Raw genomic sequence first — 24,746 nt, forward strand, 5'->3', positions numbered from 1 at the left:
TCAAGCTACTACCACCTAATTCTCTTATTTCTCCGGTGACATAGGCATCATTACGCAGTATATTTAATTTAAATTTATTATATGATATTTAAATTAAACGAATTAATATATAACACGATATGTAATCATTATGTTATTCATAAATTTTAGTAAAAAAATGTTATTCATAAATTATTATTATTTTTATTTCTATTTGAGTCATATTTCCAGTGATTGAATAAACTTCATACGTAATATATAGCTGATTTAATTTTTATATAATGTTAAGCATAATTTTTAAAAATTATGTAATTATATTATTTAGTAAAATTAATATATTTCATTATTATTATTATTATAATAAACAAACCTAACATATACTTTCTTAAGATAATTAAGTAATAATTTCAAAACAATTATAAGTTAACAAATTCTTTTATCCGTCAAAGTACCAAAAAATTTATAACACTCATATACATTATTAAACTAATTAAGCTAGATCCCTTATTAATTAACTAAATGATTAAGTATTATCGATTCTTACAGAAAATAATTATTGATTAAACTTTATTTATAATCTCTTTTTAGTTTAATAATTTAAGTACATTAAAGTTTATAAAATTTTTCACACTATCATTTAACTATAAATTATAATATATGATAAATTTAAACTTATGCCACAATTATCTTAAAAGTAATATCTATTATAATAATATAATTTCGTATTCGTTCACAATATAAGTTTTTTCACGCGCATGATACATAAAAGTTAAACTCAAATTTCATACTAGTAAGTATACTCAACTTTTTTATAAAAAAATATCTAGAAAAAATGCCAACAAATTGGCACATACATGGCCAGAAACATCTATACGAAACTGTCTGGTAGAGCAACCAGTCAAAACACGACCATGTACGAGGCTATATGAACCCTTCCACTAAATTTGGAGGATATATATATAGTGCTTCCATCCCCCAATTCCCTATTTAGAACTAACTTATCCGCCAGTTATATGGAAATCGTTTCAATCTTGTCATTCTATGTATTCCTTCTCTTAAAATAACAATATATACTTTAATACGATTTCTGATTTAATTCTTTAATTAAAATGAAAATAATTTTTTTCCAATATAAACATAACTGCAAAATTAGAATACTTATTATAGAAACATGAAAAAATTTATTCCATGTACATATTGTTGGATTACGAAAAAATGAGAAATAGAATTTTTAATAAAAATCTCCTTTATAATTAAAAATCGGAGAAGTTAAAAATAAGGAAATTAAAAAAAAATTCTCTAACTTTTATTTTTCCACTCATATTTAGATATTTTATTTCTGTTTCTCTTCCTTCAAAACAAATAATCTGTTTTATTCTCTTCTCTTAAATTAGATTAGATGGCCTTAATTCTTTGCTCTCCTAATGTTGTTGCAGGTGCTAATTAAATATATAGTTTGGTTTTGATCGCATCGATAACGACAAACCCCTATCCATCGACTATTCCCTTATTTTGGAAACCCCAAAGGCAATGTTTCTCTCATTTGTGCTTCTTTGGAGGAGATAAACAATATCAAGGACCTGCTATAGTGGAAAACCTTGCTGGGAACGAACAATGGCTACACCACCGCCAAATAACAGCCTTCAGACCATGTTGCGGGCTGCAGTGCAATCTGTTCAGTGGACTTACAGCCTCTTCTGGCAACTTTGTCCTCATAAAGGGTACGTATGTAAGCACGTTACTTGTTAATTAATTAATTAATTATTTGCTTCCTTAACTGGGTATAGTTACACAAATTATATATCTAAGAGATCAACTTTTGCTTTCCCAAAAAAACAAAAATTATATTATGATATCAACTAGAAACGAGACTGTATCTAATAGAAGAGATTAGTCTCTTACAAAAATATCTCGATTTGAATATAATTATCTAAAAAAGCAAAATAAATTTATGCGATCAAATTAACTTTATTTTTCATAATTAACCTAAGCCTTATTACTTATTGGAATGTATGTATGTGGCATTGATGATGATTAATGATAGGATTCTAACATGGGGTGATGGATACTACAATGGAGCAATTAAGACACGAAAGACAGTTCAAGCAATGGAAGTTAGCACCGAAGAAGCGTCTCTGCAAAGAAGCGAGCAACTTAGGGAGTTATATGAATCGTTGTCTGGTGGGGAGACAAACGCAAAAACACGAAGACCATGTGCTTCTTTGTCGCCGGAGGATCTAACGGAAACCGAATGGTTCTATTTGTTGTGTGTCTCTTTCTCCTTTCATCCTGGTCTCGGGTAAGTCAACTCCATCTAATTACATTTTTTACTTTGAAAATTAATTCCTTTAATTTCTCTTTTAACTATCAGTATCAACCCTTCACCACTACTACTTTTGGTCTTTAACTTCGTGTCCATGGATCATGCATTCTTTGTATCAACTATTTCCTCTTTTTTCATCTTTACTGAGAGAGGGATCCATGATATAGATCATCATAAAGTGCAGCTATATATATAAACATACAGCCTAGCTATAGCTAGGATTCATTTTTTAGATCTAACGCTTTCGTCTCTTGCCACTCGATTAAATAATAATGCTATCAAATATCAATAAAGAAGTTGTGTTTGTAAGAAAATTGAGTTTCTACTTTTTTGGAATGAAGTAACTTTTATTATACTTTTTTTTTTGGATAAGAGACTTATAAACCGTAGAAAATATTATAAAATCCTAATTTTTTTAAAGTGAAATCATTTTTATTGCATTTATATATAAAAAAAAACACTTGATTACTGATGAAGTTTTTTTAAAGACTCTCAAAGTATATATTAAAAATGAAAATCTCACTTTTCAGAGTGATCGAATAATATTTTATTATATTATCTTCCTCATTATCACGCATGACTTTTTTTTTGTTATAAAACACTTCTTCATTTTTAAATAAACTATTAAAATAATTACTTTTAAATTTATTCTTTTAAAACAAAATTTCATCTTTTTTCCTTGAAACTGATGTCTTATGTTCTCTTCTAAAATATAGCAAACTACTAAACCTATTAATCCTTCAGACTTTTTGAGTCAAACATTCTAATCTTAATGATTTTAAAACCCTCTCACTTGTCCCTAATTTTATAAAATATCATTCGCTTTAATGTTTTTTTCTTTCACAAAATGATAATAAAAAAATTAAAAGAACGATATTTTTTTTACACAATCACACATATCTTGGAAACTAATTTCGGGATTTACTTCAAAAAAAAAAAAACTCGGTACCCATTATTTTAATCATTCTTTTAATTTTAAATACCTTCTGAATATATTTAACTTTATATTTTTAAAATTCAATCTAAATTTAATTCATTTACAAGTCGGTCGAGGATCAACTTTAGTTAAAGCTAATAGAGAAAGAAATTTGCAATGATGATTTGAAGCACTCGAAGCAAACATTTGTTTTTTTCTTTCTACTTGCTTTATTTTTTTCCACTGAAAATAAAGTTACTCTCGGTGAATTAAAAAGACAGATACAGATCCTGTTGTTTAGCCCTAACTTTAGTTAAAGCCAATTGAAAAAGGGAATTGCTATAATTGATATGCTCAATCTTACGAAGCAAATATAATTTTTAATTTCTCTTCTTTTTTTCAAACATACAATCCCAATAAAAAAAATAAAACAAATATCAATAACAGCTCGAGACTCCATCACTTCCCTTACAAAGTGTATAGCTACTTTCAGGAAAACAAATGAAATATAAAATGTATTAGATGGTTAAAAAAAATATAAAATATCATATGTTAACAAAAACTAACAAATTAATTAACCATTGTTTAATATGCAGAAAGACAAAACTTTGAATAGCAGCTGCAAAAGTTTAATATGCAGCCAGTTGTGCTAACATATAAAAATTTAAACTTCTTTGATTGCTTTGAACCTCAAAATCATGTCAAGTCTTCCAAGTCATAATAATTGATTATTTAAGAGATAAATGACGGATTTTCAAGAATTAAAATATAGTCGCTATCCTAAAGGAAAGAAAACCAATTAGAATCCATAAAAAATAGGGCAAGTACCTTGAAATGATCATGCCTTAAACATTAGAATCCATCACAAATATCTTTTTGCAAACCAAAATAAAATAAAATAAAAAAACATAATAACAAAAGAAACCTTGGGTAAACCTAAATTCATCATATATAGCTCACAAAGCAGAAATGGTAAGAAAGGGAATAGTCCTCATCTACTTTGTCAATCTCATCATCACTATTTTTCCCTCGCCCTCACTACAAATCAAAAAAGAAAAAAACACAAATAAAAGTAAAACAAACAAGTCACCCTCATCTCAACCTCACACACCCTCTTCATCCTTCTTTTCATATATTTGTATGATTGTATCATTCATTCATTCACTAATCACTATGTTGCTGTGTGGGGACATTCTAGGCTTCGAACTATTTTGCGGTACGTATGTTTCACCACATGCAACACCACGTCCTAGCTCCTTGCACAGTAGCCCTCACCACACAATGCATGATTGTCACTGCACAGCATGGCCACACTGTTCTAGAACCACCACTCGTCCTTTTCATGGCTTCCCTATTTGTTTTGACGAAATACAATGGTTTGTAGAAAGGGTCAAGACGTTTAACAGAAAAAGTCACTTCCTTCACAAATTTGGGGAGGGGGCAATTTTTGTGTGGGCCCCAAATATGCAATTTATGTCTGTCTTTTCCTAAATCAACCGTTCCAAACAAAGTGTAACTATAACCTCATTTCCCCAAGGCGCAGATGAAAAATGTGCACTATGATCCACCAGTGAACTTCATGCACGCTCCAAGGATTTGGTGCTCATGCAATCTAACTTATTCATGTTGAAATACATGCAACCTCATATCCAACTAACTGTTAGATTGCATGTTGAAATATAACCTCATATCCAACTACTATTAACTTTCTCTCAGCTGGTAGTCAATTCATTAGTTCTAGTTTAAACTTTCCAATCGCAATTTTCTCTCCCTCACTCCCTCTCATCTTTAGCTTAATAGTTTTCGCACTACTCTTTTCATTTGGGAAAGTATACTGGGCCTCCAAGTTTCGATGATATATTCAAACAGCTTTAGGTGATCGATAAATGTAAGTGTAGCTTCTTTTCGCCCAAATCTTTGTCTTTAGACTAAACTAAGGTGTGATTGGATAAAAGGGAAATTATTTTTATACTGACTTTTTACATTCTTTAAAGAATGTGTATTGAAGGGTTCAATTCTCTTGTTTTAATTATTACTTTAAACAAGTGGTACAAGAATGATGAAAACATTGATATGTGAAAATAATATCAGTTTTGTGAACTATAATCCCAGCACACAGGTTAAGGAAATATTAAATACACTATTTACTTAACAAAGCATGAGTTAAATTAATGACTTATAACTGATTGATGCACAATAAGGTTGCCCGGAACAGCATATGCTAGAAGGCAGCATTTATGGCTCAGTGGAGCGAACGAAGTAGACAGCAAAACATTTTCAAGAGCTATTCTTGCCAAGGTACTTACCAAATACAGTAGTAATTCACACTGGTCACTTTATCCTTGACTTTTGGGCACAATTCCCAGGCACTGCAGAGACACAGAAGAGAATAAGAAGCATAAAAAGCAATATATCCTTTTTTCCAACTCTATGATTGCAGTACAAGATATCTAACTACATAATTGATTTTCAACCACTTAAAGTTGCTTTTCAAATTCTCCCGAACGTTTTCTGTACTACCATAGTTATTTAAAATTGCAAAAAATTTCCATGCATGAAGCTTCACTTACTAATTACCAGCGTTTCTTCTCTCTCCTTTTTCAATGACGGCAAAATCTTCCACTGCCAGAGTGCTCATATACAGGTGAGAATTTTTCCAACTCGTCCAGTTCTCCTAGACATAGCTTGATAAATTCTTTGTTTCTTGAAAAAGACTTTTTTGATAAATAAAGTGGAATTCATCAAAGTAAAAGAAAAGAGATGAACAATAACAAAAAAGATTGTTTCTTAAAAAACTATTTATTTATTTTGGTCTTTTTATAACATATTTTATATATAATTCAATTGTAATACATATTTTTAATTTCTAATGTCATCAATCAGATAAAATCTATTAAGCAAAAAACATGACAAATAGATTATTAAGACATGAAATAACCTAATTTCACCGCTTAATGGAACAAATCTAATATAGAGTAAAAGTAGAGTCCGCCTAACATTTTAAAATAAACATTTTAAAAACTAATGAAAGAATTTATTTATGATTTTTTTAAATTTTTTCTCGTAAAATTTTAGAGATTCAAATTTACTAAATCTATTACAATAATCAAATTTATTTAATATTAAACTATAAGATTTAAACTTGTACATAACAGGAAAAAAACAGACAAAAAAAAGAAGTATAACTGTGTGATGATAGGGAAATACATGAATGAAAAAGAAACTGATATGTATAAAAAAAATGGTATTAATGAGTTGAGAAAATTAAAAGATGCCAATTTATACAAAGAGAGAAAATCTCATCAATGAAATCGAAATGCATTTTCTAATAAAAAATATCTAGTTATTCTTAATAAAATAATATTATTTATCAAGTAATATTTTTAATTTTTAAAAATAATATCAGTAAATAAAATATATGTTAGGACTGTGATGCCATTAAGTCGGCCCGACTAAACGCATATGAATTATCCAATGAAATTTTTATATAAGAAACATCAAAATTGAATAATTTTGTAGGGACAAAAACGTAATATAGTACTTAAAACATACTGTAAGACATTTTTAGTTACATGCTCAAGTTTTTGCCATGTAAACTGCAGACAGTGGTGTGCATTCCAGTGTTGGAGGGCGTCGTTGAGTTGGGCACAACCGATAAGGTAATAGTAATACATTTAATAACAAAAAAAGAATCCCTCGTAAGTCATTAATAATATTCATGTGTGTTGTATTTTTTGAACAAATAATGTCGATCCTTAATTAAATACTACATCACATGTTTCTTCATCAAACAATTAATTAGATGGAGGAAGACCTAAATTTCATCCAACACATAAAGAGCTTCTTCATAGATCAGCAGCATCCTGCTCTCACGGCAAAGCCTGCACTATCAGAACAGTACTCCACTTCCAAGCCCACTTCTTCTTCTTCTTCATACCCTCTTGTCACTGCCAATAATACTATTCCAATCCAAAACATTGTTGATAGAGGAGAAGCTATAATATTGAATAATAATACCAAAGAAGCAGAATTAGCAGTCCCTAACAGTAGTTTCATACCGAGCGAGCTAATGGAACTGGATGCCACCTTGGAGGAATTCAGGGTTGGATCATCTGGAGATGGCTCCAACCACTTGGATTCATTCCCCACTGAGAAATCTATGGCACTGTGTTCAGCAGGGTTGGAGCTCCTTCAACTTCAACTTCCACCAGCTCCAGGTAATTAAACTTAAACTGCTACATTTTTATTCACTCATTATATTTATACATGCACTTCTCTTATAATTCATTTTCTTCCTACTTTCATTCTATCTTTTTCTTCATATTTCTCTCTCTTGTTTCTCTTCCTTCCACTCATATATAGTACTCCTAAAAACTGAGGCATATGTTTAGTATTTTCCTTATTTATTTCTTAAGATAATGTATATTTTTTGATAAAATATTATTTGGATCGGATAACTTGATATGATAAAATGATATGTTTGTGAGAGAAGACTCCTATTAAAATACTTAAAAATATGTATGAATAAATTAAGATATTAATTATTAAAAAGATAATATTTTCTTAACTTTTTCAGAAAATTAAGAACTTCATTTCTTAACATACCGTTTCTTTATCAAACTCAATAGAGATATAAATTAGCAACATAAAGATTTCTTACACTCTAGTTCTATCATAAATTATCATATAATTAAAAAATAATATTAAAAGTGATATTCACATTGTAAAAATCTTTATTTTAACAAAATATTAAAATTAAACTCTTTCAATATCTGTTTTTATTAAATATCTGTGATAGATTGCGTAAAAAAAATCCTTTTAAAGTGAGTTCATTAAATTCTAAAATAAGTTATATTTATGCTTAAATTTAGTACATTAATAATATCAATTTATACTTTAAATTCACTTTATAAAAAACCTTTAAGAGTATGACATATTCATACACCAACACCACTTTTGTTTTTCTCTTATCTCTCTAATCATGTTATATCACCTATCATATTTATATTTTTATATCTTTTATCTCTTCCTTAAAGAGTCCATTAGCATTGAAGGTTCGTCAATCTTTTCCCTTATTTATTCATGGCTTAATATATTTTGTTTTGTAGCACATCCTCCCACAGAAAACCTAGCACAAGGCGGCACAGACACACACTACTCTCAAACAGTGTCCAGCATCCTTCAAAAGAACTCCAGGAGGTGGCCGGAATCACCCTCTCTCAACCTCCTCACTGACTCCTTCCAATCAGCTTTCAACAAATGGAACTCCGGCGCTGACGACTACCAGCACCATTTCCACGTGTCGGTGGCCAGCGTCACCTCCCAGTGGCTCCTCAAGTACATTTTGTTCAGCGTCCCTTACTTGCACACCAACTGGCTCAAGGGCAAGGGCACTTCACCATACGAGACCAGTCACGTGATGGCGGAGCGTCACCGAAGGGAGAAGTTGAATGAGAGGTTTCTCATTCTGCGTTCGATGGTGCCTTCCGTGACAAGAATGGACAAGGCGTCTATCCTGGGAGACACCATCGAATACATCAAACAGTTGAGAGATAAGATTGAGAGCCTTGAGGCGCGTAAGCGCCTCACGGGAAAGAGAAGGATGAGGCAGGTGGAGGTTTCAATCATAGAGAGCGAGGCGCTGTTGGAGGTGGAGTGCGTGCATAGGGAAGGGTTGTTGTTGGATCTGATGACAAAGTTGAGGGAGTTAGGGGTGGAAGTGATGATGGTGCAGTCTTGGGTTAAGGATGATGGAGTGTTTGTGGCGGAGATGAGAGCCATGGTGAGGGAAAATGGTAACGGGATAAAGGCTAGTGTTATTGAAGTGAAAAATGCCCTTAATCAGATCATACCCCGTCATGAACCATACACACTTGCTTCCAGTGATCATTTTTAGCCATGCTTTTGGACTAAGGTGAGACGGCTGTGCCAAACATGAAAGATGTGTGTTAAATGTTAATTGAATAAGTTTGTGTAAGAATTTAACTCATTCTATGTTTGGTCAATTAAGTACGCGAATTGATCATGTAAAATATCATGGACTTGCAGGGGGTGGAGGGTTGTGCCATACCCATGATTGTCCTCCTTAATTAGCCTCTGCACGTAATATATATAGTTTACACAAATAAATAATGTATTGAATATTACCGTGAATGATCTTGTTAGGAAAGTTACCGTGAACATTGACCATGTGCGATATCTGTTGTATTGAATATTGAATGCGTGAGTTCTTGTCTAATTGAGATCAAATAAATATAATTTTAAATTTAACTTAATATGTTTCATAATAAACTAACATGCTAACAAAAATATATTCATAAACAATAGACCTAATGCAACATCCATAAAGTTAATTTGTAAGCAAAAAATACACTTAAAAATAAGTCGAATTCCTAACATAATATTTAAAGATACACTTGAAAAAATGCACTTCAGATAGGAACTTTTGGTGAGAATTTCAAACCCATTAGGAAGATCAAAAGAAAAAGGAAAGGAGAAAATAATAGATTTGATCTCACTTCTACAAACTTCTCATCCTTGTCCCCTCCGTAACAATGTTTTCAACTTATGCCACATGTTGTAGCACCACCAGAACTGAAATGTCACACCATTAACTGGTGATTATATAGCATATTGTGAGTCTCAAATTCTAAATAAGTGTCACACTAAATTCAACTACATCTTCACATAAGTGCAGATGTCCTAATCCAAAATAATTAAAAAATTTACCTTCAAAATTGATTACCCTTGTGGGTGGTGCAGACTGTGCTTTCCAACCCATTTCCAGTTACGTATGCTAAAAAATCACCCCTTACCAGTTACCAATGGAAGCACCCCTGGCTACCTGTGCTAAAAATAACGCTAGAGCTACATCATAGTAAACCTATATAGAATTTGATCACAACTTCCATATTCCTGGGGTTCAAAATATGTGAAAAGTTGCAATTACTGTTTTTCCTTACTGTGTTTTCTTTTTTTAATATAACAACAATCCTCAAATGCGTAATATTTCTTACCAGGCAAACATTTGTATTATAACATAGTCTTGATCCAAACTGTTTTATAATAATGACATCCAAGCTTAACAAGCTCACATCTAATGAAACTACAACAAGGAAACATTAGCTTCAACCATGAGTCATATTTACAACTTGTTTTTCTTATATCTTAATTTGAAACAGAGGATTTCATTCTTCTGGCATCGGGTTCATTGCAAGGCCTTTTATCACATGTCGACATTGAAACCTGTAAGAAAGAGAAGGATGTAAATCATTCAAAAGTAAGCAACAACAAATAATATAAGGGTCATAAAGTGGACGGAAAAAGACCGCATTGTGAGGAAAACTATATAATTAGATGTAAAATGGAATGCTATTCAGGGAGGTAACAAAAGTCAAACAGCATGGCAAATTTATTGTCCTCTGGCAAACAGTAATGATCAGCCTAGACATAAATGTAAAAAACCTGACAATGAAAGAATTCACTACTAAAACTATAATGTAGCAAATGAAGAATGTTTAGAAGGAACATGTTTGCCGGAATTTTTCCCTTCCTACCAACAAACCTAAGTCAAGACTAGAAAAAAAAAACAGGAAATTTGGTAAGCAGCATCAAGGAAATTCATATAAACAAAAACATTATTGTTATATAAGATGCATATTCATAATTTGTGAAAGATACCAGATCAAATCTTCAGTAGTAGCAGTCACTTCCTGATCCTGGTTTCGGCACTTGAACAGTAGCCCGAGAGGCACAACCTATGGTAGAAATGCAGTTCAGTTGCCAGCTATTCATACAACAACCCCCCCCCCCCCAAAAAAAAAAAAACAAAGAAAATCATTTTCATAGAAATATATGGTGCATGAAATCCTATTAGGCTGCTACTATTAAACAACATGTATAACAAATTTAAGCAAAACTAAAATCATTGACATATCGCATTTATGAATTATATTAAATACAAGTCCTACAGCGAGTTTGGCAGCTTTCAAAGAAGCAATATATCCAGGAAGTAAGTAGGGCTGCTTATTAACTAGTTTTTAGGAAATCAATAGAATAGGTACAACAACAACAACCATATAAATACTTAAAAGGTATTAGAAGTGAGACAATCTGGTCTTCAGTTGAAATTGAATCAGCAAATAGACACAAGTTTCACAAGCTTTTATCCCCTTAACAATATTTTTGTACAAAATAATAATCACAGTATCTGATGAAACAGAATGTGTCACATTTGAATCTAGGAAGTAACAAATATAAATAGCACTTGCTATCTTCTTTACCAAATAAAGAATTATGAACATCACAAAGGCTCCACTAACAAATACAGCACATGGTTCCCTATGCAAACAGAAACCATCACATACTTCTAACATTATAAAAGACAATCATAAATTCAACATGTCCTCGTGTAGCCTATTTTACCTTTCTGTTATACCTAAAGTCACGTTTAGGCAGAAAATGCATAGGCTGATTGAAAGAAGAAGGGGCCTTTATTAACACAAACAATTTGATAGGACCTAGACAAAAGCGGGTAAAGTATAACAGTGGCATTATTATAGAACAAAACATATAAAAAAAGTAGGAAATAACATAAAGAAAATTCATTCAAATTAAGAGTATATACTCAAATTGGTCCTTCAAAAATACATGGCACATCAAGTTGATCAAACAAAGATTTCAGACATCAATCTGATCCCCCAATTTTAAATGAATACCAATTTAGCAACTCAAATTGTCTTTGAACAACAATTTGGTCCCAAATTGATGCTTATTTCACACTACAAAAGAACAAAACTTTGAAGGACTATCTTTAAAACTCATCAATCATGTATCTTTAGAGGACCAATCTGAGTATTTAATCTTCATATTGAACTCTGTTTAAATAAACTACTTCATAAGCATTTATAAGAGAAGAAAAAGAAATAAGAAGGAAAAAGAAATTGAACTTCTCCAGTTCTCCCATAGGCTAAAATCAACTTATAGAAGCTCTCTCCTCTAACTTCTTTAAAAGCTGAAGTGCATAAGTTGATTTAACTTATGGAAGAAACTCAGTTCATTTTACCTTCTTATATTCTTCTCTCATAGGTGCTTACCAAGCAAACAGGACCTTAATGTTTATCAACTAGAAAGAAGAAAAAAAGTGAATAAGTACCAGGATAGGTCACAGAGCCAGCATCCTTTGATATCAATGTCCGAATGGCCTGTTAAAGAAAACAGGAAACATAACATCCAACATTCCTTCCTCTCTCACAAAGCACACATCATCTTAATCCGGAACATAAAAATACTACTATCAGTAAGGAACCTTTCTCGAAAGAGTGTCAGCCGCTTTACTCCTTGCAAAATCATCATCAACCTTGGAAACACCACTTTCATGGGAAAAATTCAAGACATAAATATGCTTTGGTCGAAGTGGGCTAGCTCCGAGCGCCAAAACGACACCGTCTATGGTTGGAATCTCGCTGATCATAATTTTAAACGCGGTTTGCACATTCAAGAGTGAATTCATCAACTTATCTAATCTCTTGATTCCCACCTTGATATCCCTCATTTTGCTAACGTGCTTCCTCCGAAACGATGGCTTCACCTCAGTTCCCAACTCCATCTCCTGAGGTTAATGATAAATTTAGGGTTCATGCAAATCAAAGACACAATAAGAAATTCAAAATTTACACTAAGAATTTATAAACTACCAGTTGCTTGTATTCCGAATGCATTGCGTCAAATTCGACGCTCATATCCTGCACCGTGCTGCACAAATTAAGTGTCATCAGCGGCAAAAAATTGAAATTGAAGAATCAAATTCCACGTGCTTGGAACTGTTATTGAGATTTTTTTAAAATAAAGGAAAATTGGATGGGCGTTTCGAAGAGAAGGAAAAGGACATACGAGGGGATTTGCTGGTGCATGTAGAGGACGAACCCTACGACGTCGTAGATAGTGTGAAAGACGGCGGAGCCGTCAAAGGTATCGGATGCTGTGTAGATTTCTGCGTAATCAATCTTCGGCTCTGAGCTCGCCTTCGCCATAGTTTCCGTTCTCAAATTCAAATCTATGGCTATGTTCTTGCTCGATTCAAATGTCGAAAATCAAAATCAAAAGACCCGCCAATCAGTGGGCTCATGCTGCCCAATATGAAAATAAAACCCACTCTGTGGACCAAAGTTAAATAACAAACATATGTTGAAAATACGGGAAAAAATGAATTTTTTTATTTTCAAAGTCATTTTTTCTTTCTTTTACTTTTACTTTCTCTTTAACTAAATTGGAAAAAAAATTAAAAATATTTGTGTTTTCTTTTCACTTTGTTTTTCCACCCAACGAAGCATGTCATCAACTCTCATCTTGGATAAAAAGAAATTGCATGTGTTAAAATGCAACAACTACTTTTATCTACAAGTAACTTTCACAAAATCATTGTGTTATTCAATATATTGTCTAGTTTAAAGTAAGAAAGGAATTTTAATTAAGAGGAGAGGAGGGAAGGAAAGGAAAAACAAGTTACTCCATTGCATTGTAAGGCACAAATAATAAGTATCCTTAATCATTTACATATTTACATGAAAAATCTTGTATGATTGAAGGGATGTTATAAGTTCCAAAATAAAATCGTCATATGTGTTAGTTAACATAATAATAAGTTAATCAATTATCAATGTCATTATATACTGGACTAAAAAAATTTAAAGAATTAAAATTAAAAATACCCTATTTTATAAAAGAGAAAAAATGATTATATATATTCAATCACAACTCATCATTTAAAATAAATTTATTAACTTTTAAAATAATTATCGTAAAAAATTCAAATAATAATTTATTATTAAAAGACAGTATAAAACTATTTTATACCAACGGGATAGACAATAAACTATTTATAAAATAAGACAAAATGGTTATTTAGCCTTGTAGTTTTGAAGGTCCAAATTCGGGAAGAAGAAAAAAAAAATCAATTCTACAACTAGGGAGTTTCAGAATCGTAAAATCATTCAAATCAGGAATATACTTTTTGAAACTCCCAAGTCCTAGAATTCTTTTTTTTGCTTCCAAAGCTCCAGAAGTCAGAAAATGCCAATTCCAGAAGTTAAGCCGTATTTAACGGGGGGAAAAGAATAAAACAAACTGTTGAAGGGTGCCAGAAGCAAAAAAGTAGTATAGAAATGTAATCTAAAATGCTTAGGGTGAATCTCTTCTTGTTACAACATTGTTAGTGTATCAGTGCCTACCATTTAGGCCACTTTTTTTGGGAAAACGACTCCCTATCAAGGCATTTAACCTCCTATATCCGAAAACCTCGTTTTTATATTACAGAGCACGTCTGTAACACGAGAATTTCCTGTACAAATTTCTGCTGCAGCTACAACTATAACCTAAATAAATATTTTCCTAAATCCATAAAACAAATATCTTCGAGGTAGAAACCAGAAGATGAGGTTTCTGAATCAGCTACTATCATGTATCGACAGGCAGCGTTTACCACCTCCTTACTAGCAACACAACACTAGCTATCCTCAACATTCTTAGACCCACAAACTAGACTGTAAATCTATGTCCCCGAAAAACCATGCTTCCTGAAAAAAATTTCAACAATAGGCAGTCCTGATCAATTATCAGTACCAGAATTGGAAAATCAGCAGACAGAAAAATTATACTACTCACCACATACAAACATTGAGTCGTTGACCAAAGGTATCCCAGAGGTTCAAATTAAATTGGCACAGGGTAGTGACAGCATAACTTTTCCCAGTAGTCATACACCATATCGTCTCAAAGCATTGCTCAAGCTTGGCATCACATTATATGCTTGATACGATCTTCTGAGTTCAATAATGGAACCGACCTGGATCAACAAAACCAAGAACTAAGTGAATCTATACAACAGACTAAGAAGTTGAACAAAGCATTTGATGGTTTATGTATTATGTTTAAGGAAAGTCTTTCAAATTTCAGTACTGTATACAAGTACGACACTTGAACCAATTCCATTATTTTTTATAGAAGGAAAAGTGTTCGACTAAATCCCCTTATACCCAAGGTAAATGATTCATTTCTTTTTTGGGTGACCAAAATAGAAAGTATAAATTAGTACTATACTACCAGTACTAGTGACATGCCAGCTATGTGCTCCCAAAATTGGAATTACATAAAAAGCAATTCAGGCCAGGTAAGTGCAGCTGGCATGAATTTCTTGCCTGATAATGTGGTGTTACCAATGAGTTGCATGCAAAGTATAATTACAAGAATCCGTCTTGCACTTACAATAATTAGAACTGATGTAAAACCAATAGCAAATCCAGCATTGACACGCCGTAAATAGTGGTCAAGAACACTTGATGTAGTGGCCAGAACACTTAACAATAGCCCCCCTGCAAATTTTCCACCAGGTAGTGAATTAACATCAAGTAACTGGAAAATATTAGATTTGATAGACATCAAAATGTATCTAAAATTACAGGTCATTCACCAGTAACATACCCCAAAATCGTGTGGATGCCTGAACCTTGGAGAGGTACTCTATGGTAGCCTTCCCAGGCTTTATGTTTGGTATTCTCGCACCCATCTTATTTAAATAGTCAGCAATTTCCTTTGGCATGTTAGCCTGTACATAATCCACATGTAAGACCATTTACAAAATATATACTAGTCATTCTGATATTCTAATGTAGTATGGAAAAACTTTAATGAGCATCAATTCAACCAATTTACAGTAAATGTATTTCAATTGTGTTGAAAATAATCAGAATAAGCAGTTCAGAATCAGATAATTGCAAATATACACAGAAAACAGCTTTGACACTGCTTCTCTTGTTCCATTCCATATTCTCCTCAGTAGAAAGCAAATTTGGTCTACAACACCAAGGAGAGAACCATTTGGCTCCATACAATATTTTAGTTTAGATTTACAGTTATACACTGCACACTTTGGTTGGAGTTTTGCATAATTCGGAGTCAAATAAATATGTCTTGGTAACTAAATTTTGAAATAATGGATTACATCCGTACATTGTGTCATAGTGACATTTTGGGACTTAGCATAGAAACTTGGTCAAAACTCATTTTAATAATAAACTTTTCAGTAATGTTTTGATTTCAGAACAGAATCTGTCTTCAGACAAAGTGTTGCTCCAGCCTTAAATTTATTCATCCACTATTCTTTCACATATTATTGATTTATTGTAAAGTAAAACTAACAGCTTATATCAAGATGAAACTCAAAATACAGACTGGAAACTCTTTATATCAAATGTATCAACAGCACCGACAGAAGTAAAACTAACAGCAAAGAGAAACTTACGATATCGAATATATTGAACAGGAAGACAAAAAAAGCATATATGGAATAGTAAACCCATGGCTCAGCACCAACAGAAGTTTCAGGGTTCAACATTTCCTTGGCATGCTCCCAAAAAGGTGACCTCAGCAGACTGCCAATAATACCAATTTAGAAGTAAACAAAAAAATAAAATGTCACTTTTGTACACAGCACATGTGCCAGAGAGAAAAGAGCAAGAAAGCCAAGGCACTAAGATCATATGTATCCGAAATTTATAGACAAATTTACCAGCCAAAACTTAAATGACGAGGTTGAATCAAGAATACCAATTGAATATTGCAAAGCAGTATATACAAACCTTGCAAGAATGCTTGGAAATGCCAAGAGGTAAGAGGTGGTAAGAACAGGTTGCATCCCTGCTGGATTAATATTGAAAGGAATATACGGCTCCACTTCAGTAATAGGTGAGTGCTCTCTGTTTCAAATTGTAAGAAATGAAAGTATCAATTGTCAACATCGGTATACTCAAAAACACTACCTTCATTCCTATATATAAGAAACATATGACCACCTTTAAATGCATTAATTGCTAATTTCCTTCTATACCCTTATTTATTGTAAAGACTACTAATGAGATAAGTCATACTCATTGGTAGAAAAAGTTATCCCTTAAAAGATGAGTAGTGTAATTAAATGCAACCACCACTTAAACCATTTGATTCAATGGGTATTTTTGGAATAAAATTCAAATTTATGATATTATTAATTAAAGTTATCCAAATTAACTACTTTTTATTGGTCTTCATGAATTGGGTATTTGTTTCTTATATATAGGAATGGAGGTAGTATCATTTATTTCCAAAAGAAAGAGAGAGAAAGTAGAAACTATCTGGATCTTCCATAATAATTAAGGGAAATAAAGTCTATTAAATATATAAGCTAAGTCCAACATAAGTTAATATTCAAGCCAGAGGTAGAGTGTAGCACAATCAAATATACTGTTTTCTCATCCAGCAGTACAAACAACTTTCCTCAAGAACAACCATAATAGAAAATGTTAAGTACAATGTTTTTACATGAGTGAGAGAATATCAAAACTCTAGAAACATCTAGATTTTCAAGAAGGAGAACAAGATTCAACTGTATGAACAAGGACAATGTCATTACCTTGCAGCAGAAGCAAGTTTAAAACCATAGTACTGCAGCTTTACTTTCCTACAACCTTCAGTTACTACAACTGCCCACATAGTAACGATGGTAAAGATACCCAATACAGCAAGCACATATGGCCACCAACTTACAGCACTCACTGCAATATTAAGAAATACAAATCACTAAAGTTATAAATGATTCCGTGAGATAAATAAAATAATACTATTGTTTTAGATATTTTCACCTTAAATTTGTATAACACTCTTATAGTAAAAAAAATTATATGCACTCTTGTAATATTAATATATTATTCAAACTTTCTAAGCATACATGCTCCTACAAGCAAAACTAATTGCAGATTTAAGCATATTCCATATTCCAACTGCTATTTTGTGCATATTGATATGTGGATCAAATCAGGAGGCAATACAACAGATCCTCTGAAATTATCCATTCCTCATCTTTTATGGACCTTTTCCATTATTTTTGGGCATGTATAAGTATGTCAGATATATTTGACATGATCAAAACAAAAAATTGAATAATTGAATATACATCTCTAAAGAATATTAAGTGTGTTTGGCTCATCTTATTTTAGAGAAATAATTTCTTATTTTTTGTGACGTTGGGTGAATCTAGAGGTTTTGGACCTAGGGGTAAAGAATCGTGGTGGTGGAATGAAAATGTTCAGAGCAAAGTTAGAGTAAAAAAGGAGTGTTTCAAGGAGTGGTCTAGGTGTAGAAATTCTGAAACTTGGGATAAGTATAAGATAGCTAGAAATGAAACCAAAAAGGTGGTGAGTGAGGCAAGAGCCCAAGCTTTTGATGGACTATACCAAGCTCTAGGAACCAGGGACGTAGAAAGATCTATATATAGGCTTGCTAAGGGTAGAGAGAGGAAGACTAGAGATTTGGATCAAGTAAAGTGTGTTAAGGATGAAGAAGGCAAAGTCTTAGTGCATGAAAAAGATATCAAGGAAAGGTGGAAGGCGTATTTCCACAACTTATTTAATGATGGATATGGATATGACTCTAGCAGTCTAGACACAAGAGAAGAGGACCGGAACTATAAGTACTATCGTCGGATTCAGAAACAGGAAGTAAAGGAAGCGTTGAAAAGAATGAGTAACGGTAAGGCGGTGGGGCCAGACAACATACCTATTGAAGTGTGGAAAACTCTTGGAGATAGAGGTCTTGAGTGGCTCACCGAACTCTTTAACGAAATTATGAGGTCAAAACGCATGCCGGAGGAATGGAGGAGAAGCACGTTAGTGCCAATCTATAAGAACAAGGGGGATATACAAAATTGTGCAAATTATAGGGGAATCAAGCTCATGAGTCATACCATGAAATTATGGGAAAGAGTGATCGAACGGAGATTAAGAAAGGAAACTCAAGTTACTGAGAATCAATTTGGTTTCATGCCGGGAAGGTCGACCATGGAAGCGATTTATTTATTACGGCGGGTGATGGAGCAATATCGCATGGCCCAACAAGACTTGCACTTGATTTTTATTGACTTGGAGAAAGCGTATGATAGAGTGCCTAGAGAGATTTTGTGGAAAGCTCTAGAGAAGAAAGGGGTTAGGGTTGCATATATTCGAGCTATCCAAGATATGTATGATAGGGTATCGACTAGTGTTAGGACACAGGGTGGAGAGTCAGACGATTTTCCCATCACAATTGGTTTGCATCAAGGGTCAACCCTTAGCCCTACCTTTTTACCTTAATTCTGGATGTCCTCACGGAACAAATCCAAGAGATAGCGCCGAGATGCATGCTTTTTGCAGATGACATAGTCCTCCTTGGAGAGTCGAGGGAGGAGTTGAATGAGAGGTTGGAAACTTGGAGACGAGCTCTAGAAACACATGGCTTTCGCCTAAGCAGAAGCAAATCGGAGTATATGGAATGTAAGTTCAACAAAAGAAGGAGGGTTTCTAACTCAGAGGTGAAAATAGGAGACCATATTATCCCTCAAGTCACACGGTTTAAATATCTTGGGTCTGTAATACAGGATGATGGAGAAATTGAAGGGGATGTGAATCATCGCATTCAAGCAGGATGGATGAAATGGAGAAAAGCATCGTAGGTGTTATGTAATGCAAAGGTACCGATCAAGCTAAAGGGAAAGTTTTATCGGACTGCGGTAAGACCGGCGATTTTGTACGGAACAGAATGTTGGGCGGTCAAGAGCCAACATGAGAATAAAGTAGGTGTAGCGGAGATGAGGATGTTGCGGTGGATGTGTGGTAAGACTCGACAGGATAAAATTAGAAACGAAGCTATTAGAGAGAGGGTTGGAGTAGCGCCTATTGTAGAGAAGATGGTGGAAAATAGACTTAGGTGGTTTGGGCATGTAGAGAGAAGACCGGTAGACTCTGTAGTGAGGAGAGTAGACCAGATGGAGAGAAGACAAACAATTCGAGGCAGAGGAAGACCCAAAAAGACTATAAAAGAGGTTATCAAAAAGGATCTCGAACTTAATGATTTGGATAGAAGTATGGTACTTGATAGAACATTATGACAGAAGTTGATCCATGTAGCCGACCCCACCTAGTGGGATAAGGCGTTGTTGTTGTTTGTTGTTTGTAATTTCTTATTTTTTGTCTGCTTCATGAGAAAGCTTTTAAAAAAATAAAAGGACTGTTAACTTTGAGAAAATGTTCTATTTTATCTTTTAATTATAAAAATGTCACCTAGCTTTCATTTCATGTTCTTTTTTCAAAAATTTATGTAAGAAACTGTGAAAACAAGTTATTCTCACCGTTTCCTGTACAAACTTTTGAAAGTGACAAACAATGCGAAAACAATGTAATTTTTTTCTAATTAAGAGTAAAATAAAAAAACATTTTCTCAAACAAAATAGTGCCTAATCCTCTTGAACAATAGTTACCAAACATGCTACCAGTCAAAATTTCAGTAGAGCATGAAAACCCAATTTTCTAGATATCATACATGTTACTTTAATATGTCAAAATTTAAGCTTGAGTGAGGAACATAGGGAAGGGAGATGAAGTAAAATTACAAAAGCCTTCATTTGCATCCAGACAAGTACCTGAAAGCTGAGTAAGCATTTTGTATAATGTCTCCATATATCCCGTAAGTATTCCCACACATATGATTAGAGACGAACCTTGACCTGAAGAAGGTATTATTAGTCACAGCAGAATGAATTCAATGAACAATGATTAAAGCAGACATACAACGTCTGATGGGTCTTCCAAATCACATAACTGACTTAAGTATAGGGAATAATCAACATCTCCCATCCCTTTGCAGTGTGGCAAAGAGATAACATTGAAGTCAACCAGATCACCTAAAACTAAAATTCAGATTAATTATGATTTAGGTGTTTTTCCAACATTTCTACAATTTTCAGTTTTACCAAACTAACAAGATCCTTGACACAGGTATATACTATATAGTAAATAAATTTCATTTAAATATTAAAATTGGGACAATTCTCCCTCTAAATTTCAAATTTTGAATAAAAACTGGCTTTAAAAATGCAATTTGTAAATATAATTAAATAAAAACTTGAAAGTAGGAAATGGGTGAAAGAGGTGGATGTAAGCCATCAATGTGGAAAGACAATTTTCTCCTTCCTATTCAATTGTATTAAACAAAATACTAGGCTTTCGGAGAAGAGGGATTGGATGCCATGTGAAAGAATCTTCCTTCTATTGTAGTCGTAAAGTAGATTGAATACTTACAAAGGTTCTATCTATGTAGCATGACAAATTCAATAAAAAAGAATAGCAAATGAAATTGCAAAGTAACATAGGAAAAACGACAAAAGCAAATAGGTAAAAGGTCATTCATTGTCATCTTTTATTGTTCAAGATTATATGACTCGGTGACTCCTAACTAATAAATAAGACAAGTCAATTGAGGATCATCGACTTATTATTTGCATAAGTTCTTCCAAATACAAAGTTGATATTCATCCATAACATTTCCCACCAAATGCTCTGGTTATCTTTTAAATTTTAACTTCCACAACTCAAATCAAAAGTGATAAAGTAACAGTTATGTGGCAAGAAAAATACCAAATCCAGATTCTGATATGGTATCACATATCCATGTAATAGTCATTGCACCACAAACCAATAAAATAGATGTCACCATTACATGCTTGACCCTGCAAAAGTAGCAAACATTTTAACAACAAATATATAATATGACGAGATTTTCCACCAAATTTATGACTCAGTAAAATTATGGCAACAATCCAAAAGAATGAAAACCATATTATCAAGCATAAAACAAAACAAAAAAAAAATAGGATGGCAGTTTTATAATGTGCTTATAAAAAAAGGTAATGTCATAACGTAATGAAGGCCAATGACACTGGTATGTTCACCAATTATTAAGATATCTATTTTTAAATACATCTGTTTAAATTACAATATATGAAAAATCATCTATTTGACCTTACACATGATATCAACTTGTGAAGATAACATTGGTAGTTCAACTATTTGTTGGATTAATGAAATATTTCTAGTAAAATATTCTTCTATACAAATTACCTATAAGTGGCAGCATAAATTGAATATGGAAGTGAGTAGCAAGCAACTATTAAAGCTTCCAGAATTGCAAAGCCAAATGACATCCACCATCTGAAATGTGCGGAACAAGTGAACAGTTCATTAGTTGAAATTCCTTAAATCTCATATAAAGGGAGATAGAAAAACAATGTTTAGCTAGAAATTAGGTCACTGCTCAAGATGGATAAATAGACCCACATATAACTCTTAATTTTCTCATGCCCATCCAGACCTTCTTTCCGTAGCTTTACTAAAGAAGGGACAACATGACAGAGTACCTGCACATGAATATCTTGTATAAATTCAGTTCATAGAAGGCTGAAACATCAAAAAAGAAATCAACCATACACAAGAAAAATGGGTATCTGGTTGAGAACCCCAGTGTTCTTTAGTCTTTACAACCAAGTACTTCACAGTTCACAGTAAAAATAAGGAGAAAAAACATTCTTCTTTCAAAGATACTTATTTACAGAAGACTTATTTTCTTACATAATCTAAAGCACAGAGAGCAACACTTCCAAAGATCTACTTTGCTTTAAAAGAGGAGCACAACTGGTTTCATATATTGATATATGTCGCATACTTTTATGAACACACTAGCAAAATTATCAAAGAATTAAAAATCAGATATAATTAAAGGAAGTTGAACATCCTTTGGTCTTCAAAGTAACAGAAAGTAAACTTTTGCATCAAATATCTGTCTAACAAGATCAGTACACAAAGGGGGCATACCTGCATAATAATGGATGCTATTATCTGAGGACTGATTCCAAGCTGGAAAATAGATAGCTTGAGCTCAGCAGTGAAGTCACCAAGTTCATCTGCCAGAAGCTACATGAATGACTGTTCACATGTATAAACTCAGAAAAATATCCAAGCAAAAAATTGCTCTAGCAAATATTGGACTGTTGACCTAACTCAGTTATCAAATTCTATGTATCTTATATTTGAATTTACTTAAATTCAAATTGTAGATATTCTATCTATTCTTAGGATTTCTATTTGTATCTCATGTACAATTACAATCAATTTTGGAATGAGATTATCATCCTTCCACTACTTTCTATAGCAAAAACACTAGACAACAGTCCAAATTTTGCTTCTCACAAGCTACCTTGAGCTAACACTCAATTTGAGATCAAATATGTCAAATTTAAGTTTTACACTGTCATTCAATCACAAATCATCATTGAATTATTGTAAAAGACAACAAACTTATCCTACATCATGTGATGATTGAATGACAGTACAAAACTGTTTTACACTTGCATAGCCTTTTTTTTCTCTTACCAAATTCACCCGAACATTTATCCTCTCTCTTCTTTTTCTTTAGTTTCTACATTCAATTATGAGTTAAAAAACGAGTATCACTCAATTCCTATTTGCCAATGAGCAAAAACAAAACGTGATCACATGTTGTAATAAGAGCTACAAAGTTAAAATCAAAGTGCGTGTGAGTAACTGGCAGCAACAAATGATGCAATGCAATGCAACTCACCAACGGATGATCCTGCGACAAAGCTCAAGTAGTCTTCCGGTATCAACCTTCTGTCAAACCCGGGAAGAGGAATAAAATAACCGACGCGACTAATCACAATCAACATGGCCGTCACGAACAGCCTCCTCCGAATCTCGCTCTTAAAAAACGATTCCGCGGCGCCGTTAATCACAGAACCCAACCGCGCAAAGTTCAGAAACCTGTTCCTGAACATCAAAGGTTTCAATTGCAGGGTTCCCGAGCTGTTAGCACTCGGAGACGACGACGAAATAACCGCTTCCCCCCCATCGCCGCGTGTCGCCGGAACAACTTCCTCATCAACGCGTGCATAATCACCTCGGAGCCGGTCGGAGAAGCTAACGGAGAGAGTCCGGTTCAGCTTCGGAAACAAAGACCGGTTCGATGCGTTGAATGCAGGATTTGTGAAAAGGGAAACCCTAGCTCCAATTCCGTTGATACATTTTACGTATCTTCTTTCTGCATAATTAACGTTCAATAAGAGGCTACAATGCTTTGTATTAATAGCTTCTCTTTTCTTTTTTTTCTCATTAGCGTTAAGAGCAGGGAACTTACCTCTGAGTGCGTTGGGTTTCGTTTGGAAGCGGTGTGGATAAAAGTGATTAGGGGAGAATCGCGTTGCTTCCATGGTTGGACTTGGAAAAATGGGAGTGAGTGGAAAAGAGGAAGAGGAAGACGGGGCTTTTTTGTGCTTTAAAAATCGATAATTAAACCCTCATCCGTGACATGGATCCTCTGTTTCGAGCACTATATTTACACGATCTCTGAGGATATTTTCATTGGACCATGACGCGATGTGTTAGCCAGCTTCATACGTGGCGGGGGTGATTGGTTTAGTAGGAGTCGTATGAGGAGTTGAACTCACATATGTACTCTTTTTATTTTCTAGGTGAAGTTTTATTATAAATTGGAGGAAAAAATAATTATGATAAAATTAGGACAACTTTTATCATATCATTGAAGCTCGAGGGAAATGTTTTTTACATGTGTATAGAAAAAAAGATTAGTAAAAAGGTGTAAGATATAAATATTTAG

At 33.2% G+C, this 24,746-nt stretch overlaps 3 protein-coding genes across 4 annotated transcripts; 1 reads left to right on the top strand and 2 right to left on the bottom strand.

Moving 5' to 3' along the window:
- Window positions 1–1,386: 1,386 nt before the first annotated feature.
- Window positions 1,387–9,387, top strand: LOC100802733 (basic helix-loop-helix protein A). The gene is made up of 7 exons (XM_003520516.5): window positions 1,387–1,700; window positions 2,024–2,278; window positions 5,420–5,516; window positions 5,848–5,862; window positions 6,821–6,877; window positions 7,021–7,435; window positions 8,327–9,387. Exons 1-7 carry the CDS (start codon window positions 1,594–1,596, stop codon window positions 9,112–9,114), a joined length of 1,734 nt encoding a protein of 577 aa, XP_003520564.1. The 5' UTR covers window positions 1,387–1,593; the 3' UTR covers window positions 9,115–9,387.
- An 843-nt stretch (window positions 9,388–10,230) lies between these two features.
- On the bottom strand, window positions 10,231–13,378 carry LOC100795646 (uncharacterized). 2 transcript variants are annotated; one of them, XM_003521196.5, is made up of 7 exons: window positions 13,110–13,377; window positions 12,914–12,971; window positions 12,526–12,828; window positions 12,373–12,421; window positions 11,643–11,737; window positions 10,899–10,975; window positions 10,231–10,463 (listed from the first exon to the last, which is right to left on the bottom strand). In XM_003521196.5, the coding sequence occupies exons 1-7, from the start codon at window positions 13,247–13,249 to the stop codon at window positions 10,406–10,408; spliced, it is 780 nt and encodes a 259-aa protein (XP_003521244.1). In that variant the 5' UTR covers window positions 13,250–13,377; the 3' UTR covers window positions 10,231–10,405. The 2 variants fall into 2 exon arrangements, with proteins under 2 accessions (XP_003521244.1, XP_006576891.1); XM_006576828.4 differs by having other exon boundaries at window positions 10,392–10,463; window positions 10,899–11,004; window positions 13,110–13,378.
- A 997-nt stretch (window positions 13,379–14,375) lies between these two features.
- On the bottom strand, window positions 14,376–24,550 carry LOC100803256 (preprotein translocase subunit SCY2, chloroplastic). The gene is made up of 14 exons (XM_006576829.4): window positions 24,267–24,550; window positions 23,694–24,170; window positions 22,928–23,016; window positions 22,394–22,473; window positions 22,178–22,267; window positions 21,695–21,786; window positions 20,701–20,784; window positions 17,662–17,803; window positions 16,853–16,969; window positions 16,516–16,645; window positions 15,696–15,819; window positions 15,480–15,586; window positions 14,880–15,060; window positions 14,376–14,791 (listed from the first exon to the last, which is right to left on the bottom strand). Exons 1-13 carry the CDS (start codon window positions 24,337–24,339, stop codon window positions 14,971–14,973), a joined length of 1,695 nt encoding a protein of 564 aa, XP_006576892.1. The 5' UTR covers window positions 24,340–24,550; the 3' UTR covers window positions 14,376–14,791; window positions 14,880–14,970.
- Between the last annotated feature and the right edge of the window lie 196 nt (window positions 24,551–24,746).

This window comes from Glycine max, chromosome 3, assembly GCF_000004515.6.
Source record: "Glycine max cultivar Williams 82 chromosome 3, Glycine_max_v4.0, whole genome shotgun sequence".
NCBI classification, from domain to species: Eukaryota; Viridiplantae; Streptophyta; class Magnoliopsida; order Fabales; family Fabaceae; genus Glycine; species Glycine max.

Excerpts from the sequence above, each read along its gene's own strand:
- LOC100802733 (XM_003520516.5), top strand. The coding sequence starts at position 1,594 with ATGGCTACACCACCGCCAAATAACAGCCTTCAGACCATGTTGCGGGCT. Across the intron at positions 1,701-2,023 it reads CAACTTTGTCCTCATAAAGG|GATTCTAACATGGGGTGATG; the intron begins GTACGTATGTAA and ends GATTAATGATAG. Across the intron at positions 2,279-5,419 it reads TCCTTTCATCCTGGTCTCGG|GTTGCCCGGAACAGCATATG; the intron begins GTAAGTCAACTC and ends ATGCACAATAAG.
- LOC100795646 (XM_003521196.5), bottom strand. The coding sequence starts at position 13,249 with ATGGCGAAGGCGAGCTCAGAGCCGAAGATTGATTACGCAGAAATCTAC. Across the intron at positions 12,972-13,109 it reads ATGCACCAGCAAATCCCCTC|CACGGTGCAGGATATGAGCG; the intron begins GTATGTCCTTTT and ends TAATTTGTGCAG. Across the intron at positions 10,464-10,898 it reads ACTACTGAAGATTTGATCTG|GTTTCAATGTCGACATGTGA; the intron begins GTATCTTTCACA and ends TCTTTCTTACAG.
- LOC100803256 (XM_006576829.4), bottom strand. The coding sequence starts at position 24,339 with ATGGAAGCAACGCGATTCTCCCCTAATCACTTTTATCCACACCGCTTC. Across the intron at positions 23,017-23,693 it reads TGTCGCAGGATCATCCGTTG|ATGAACTTGGTGACTTCACT; the intron begins GTGAGTTGCATT and ends AGCTTCTGGCAG. Across the intron at positions 15,061-15,479 it reads TTACATCAGTTCTAATTATT|GTCGGTTCCATTATTGAACT; the intron begins GTAAGTGCAAGA and ends TTGTTGATCCAG.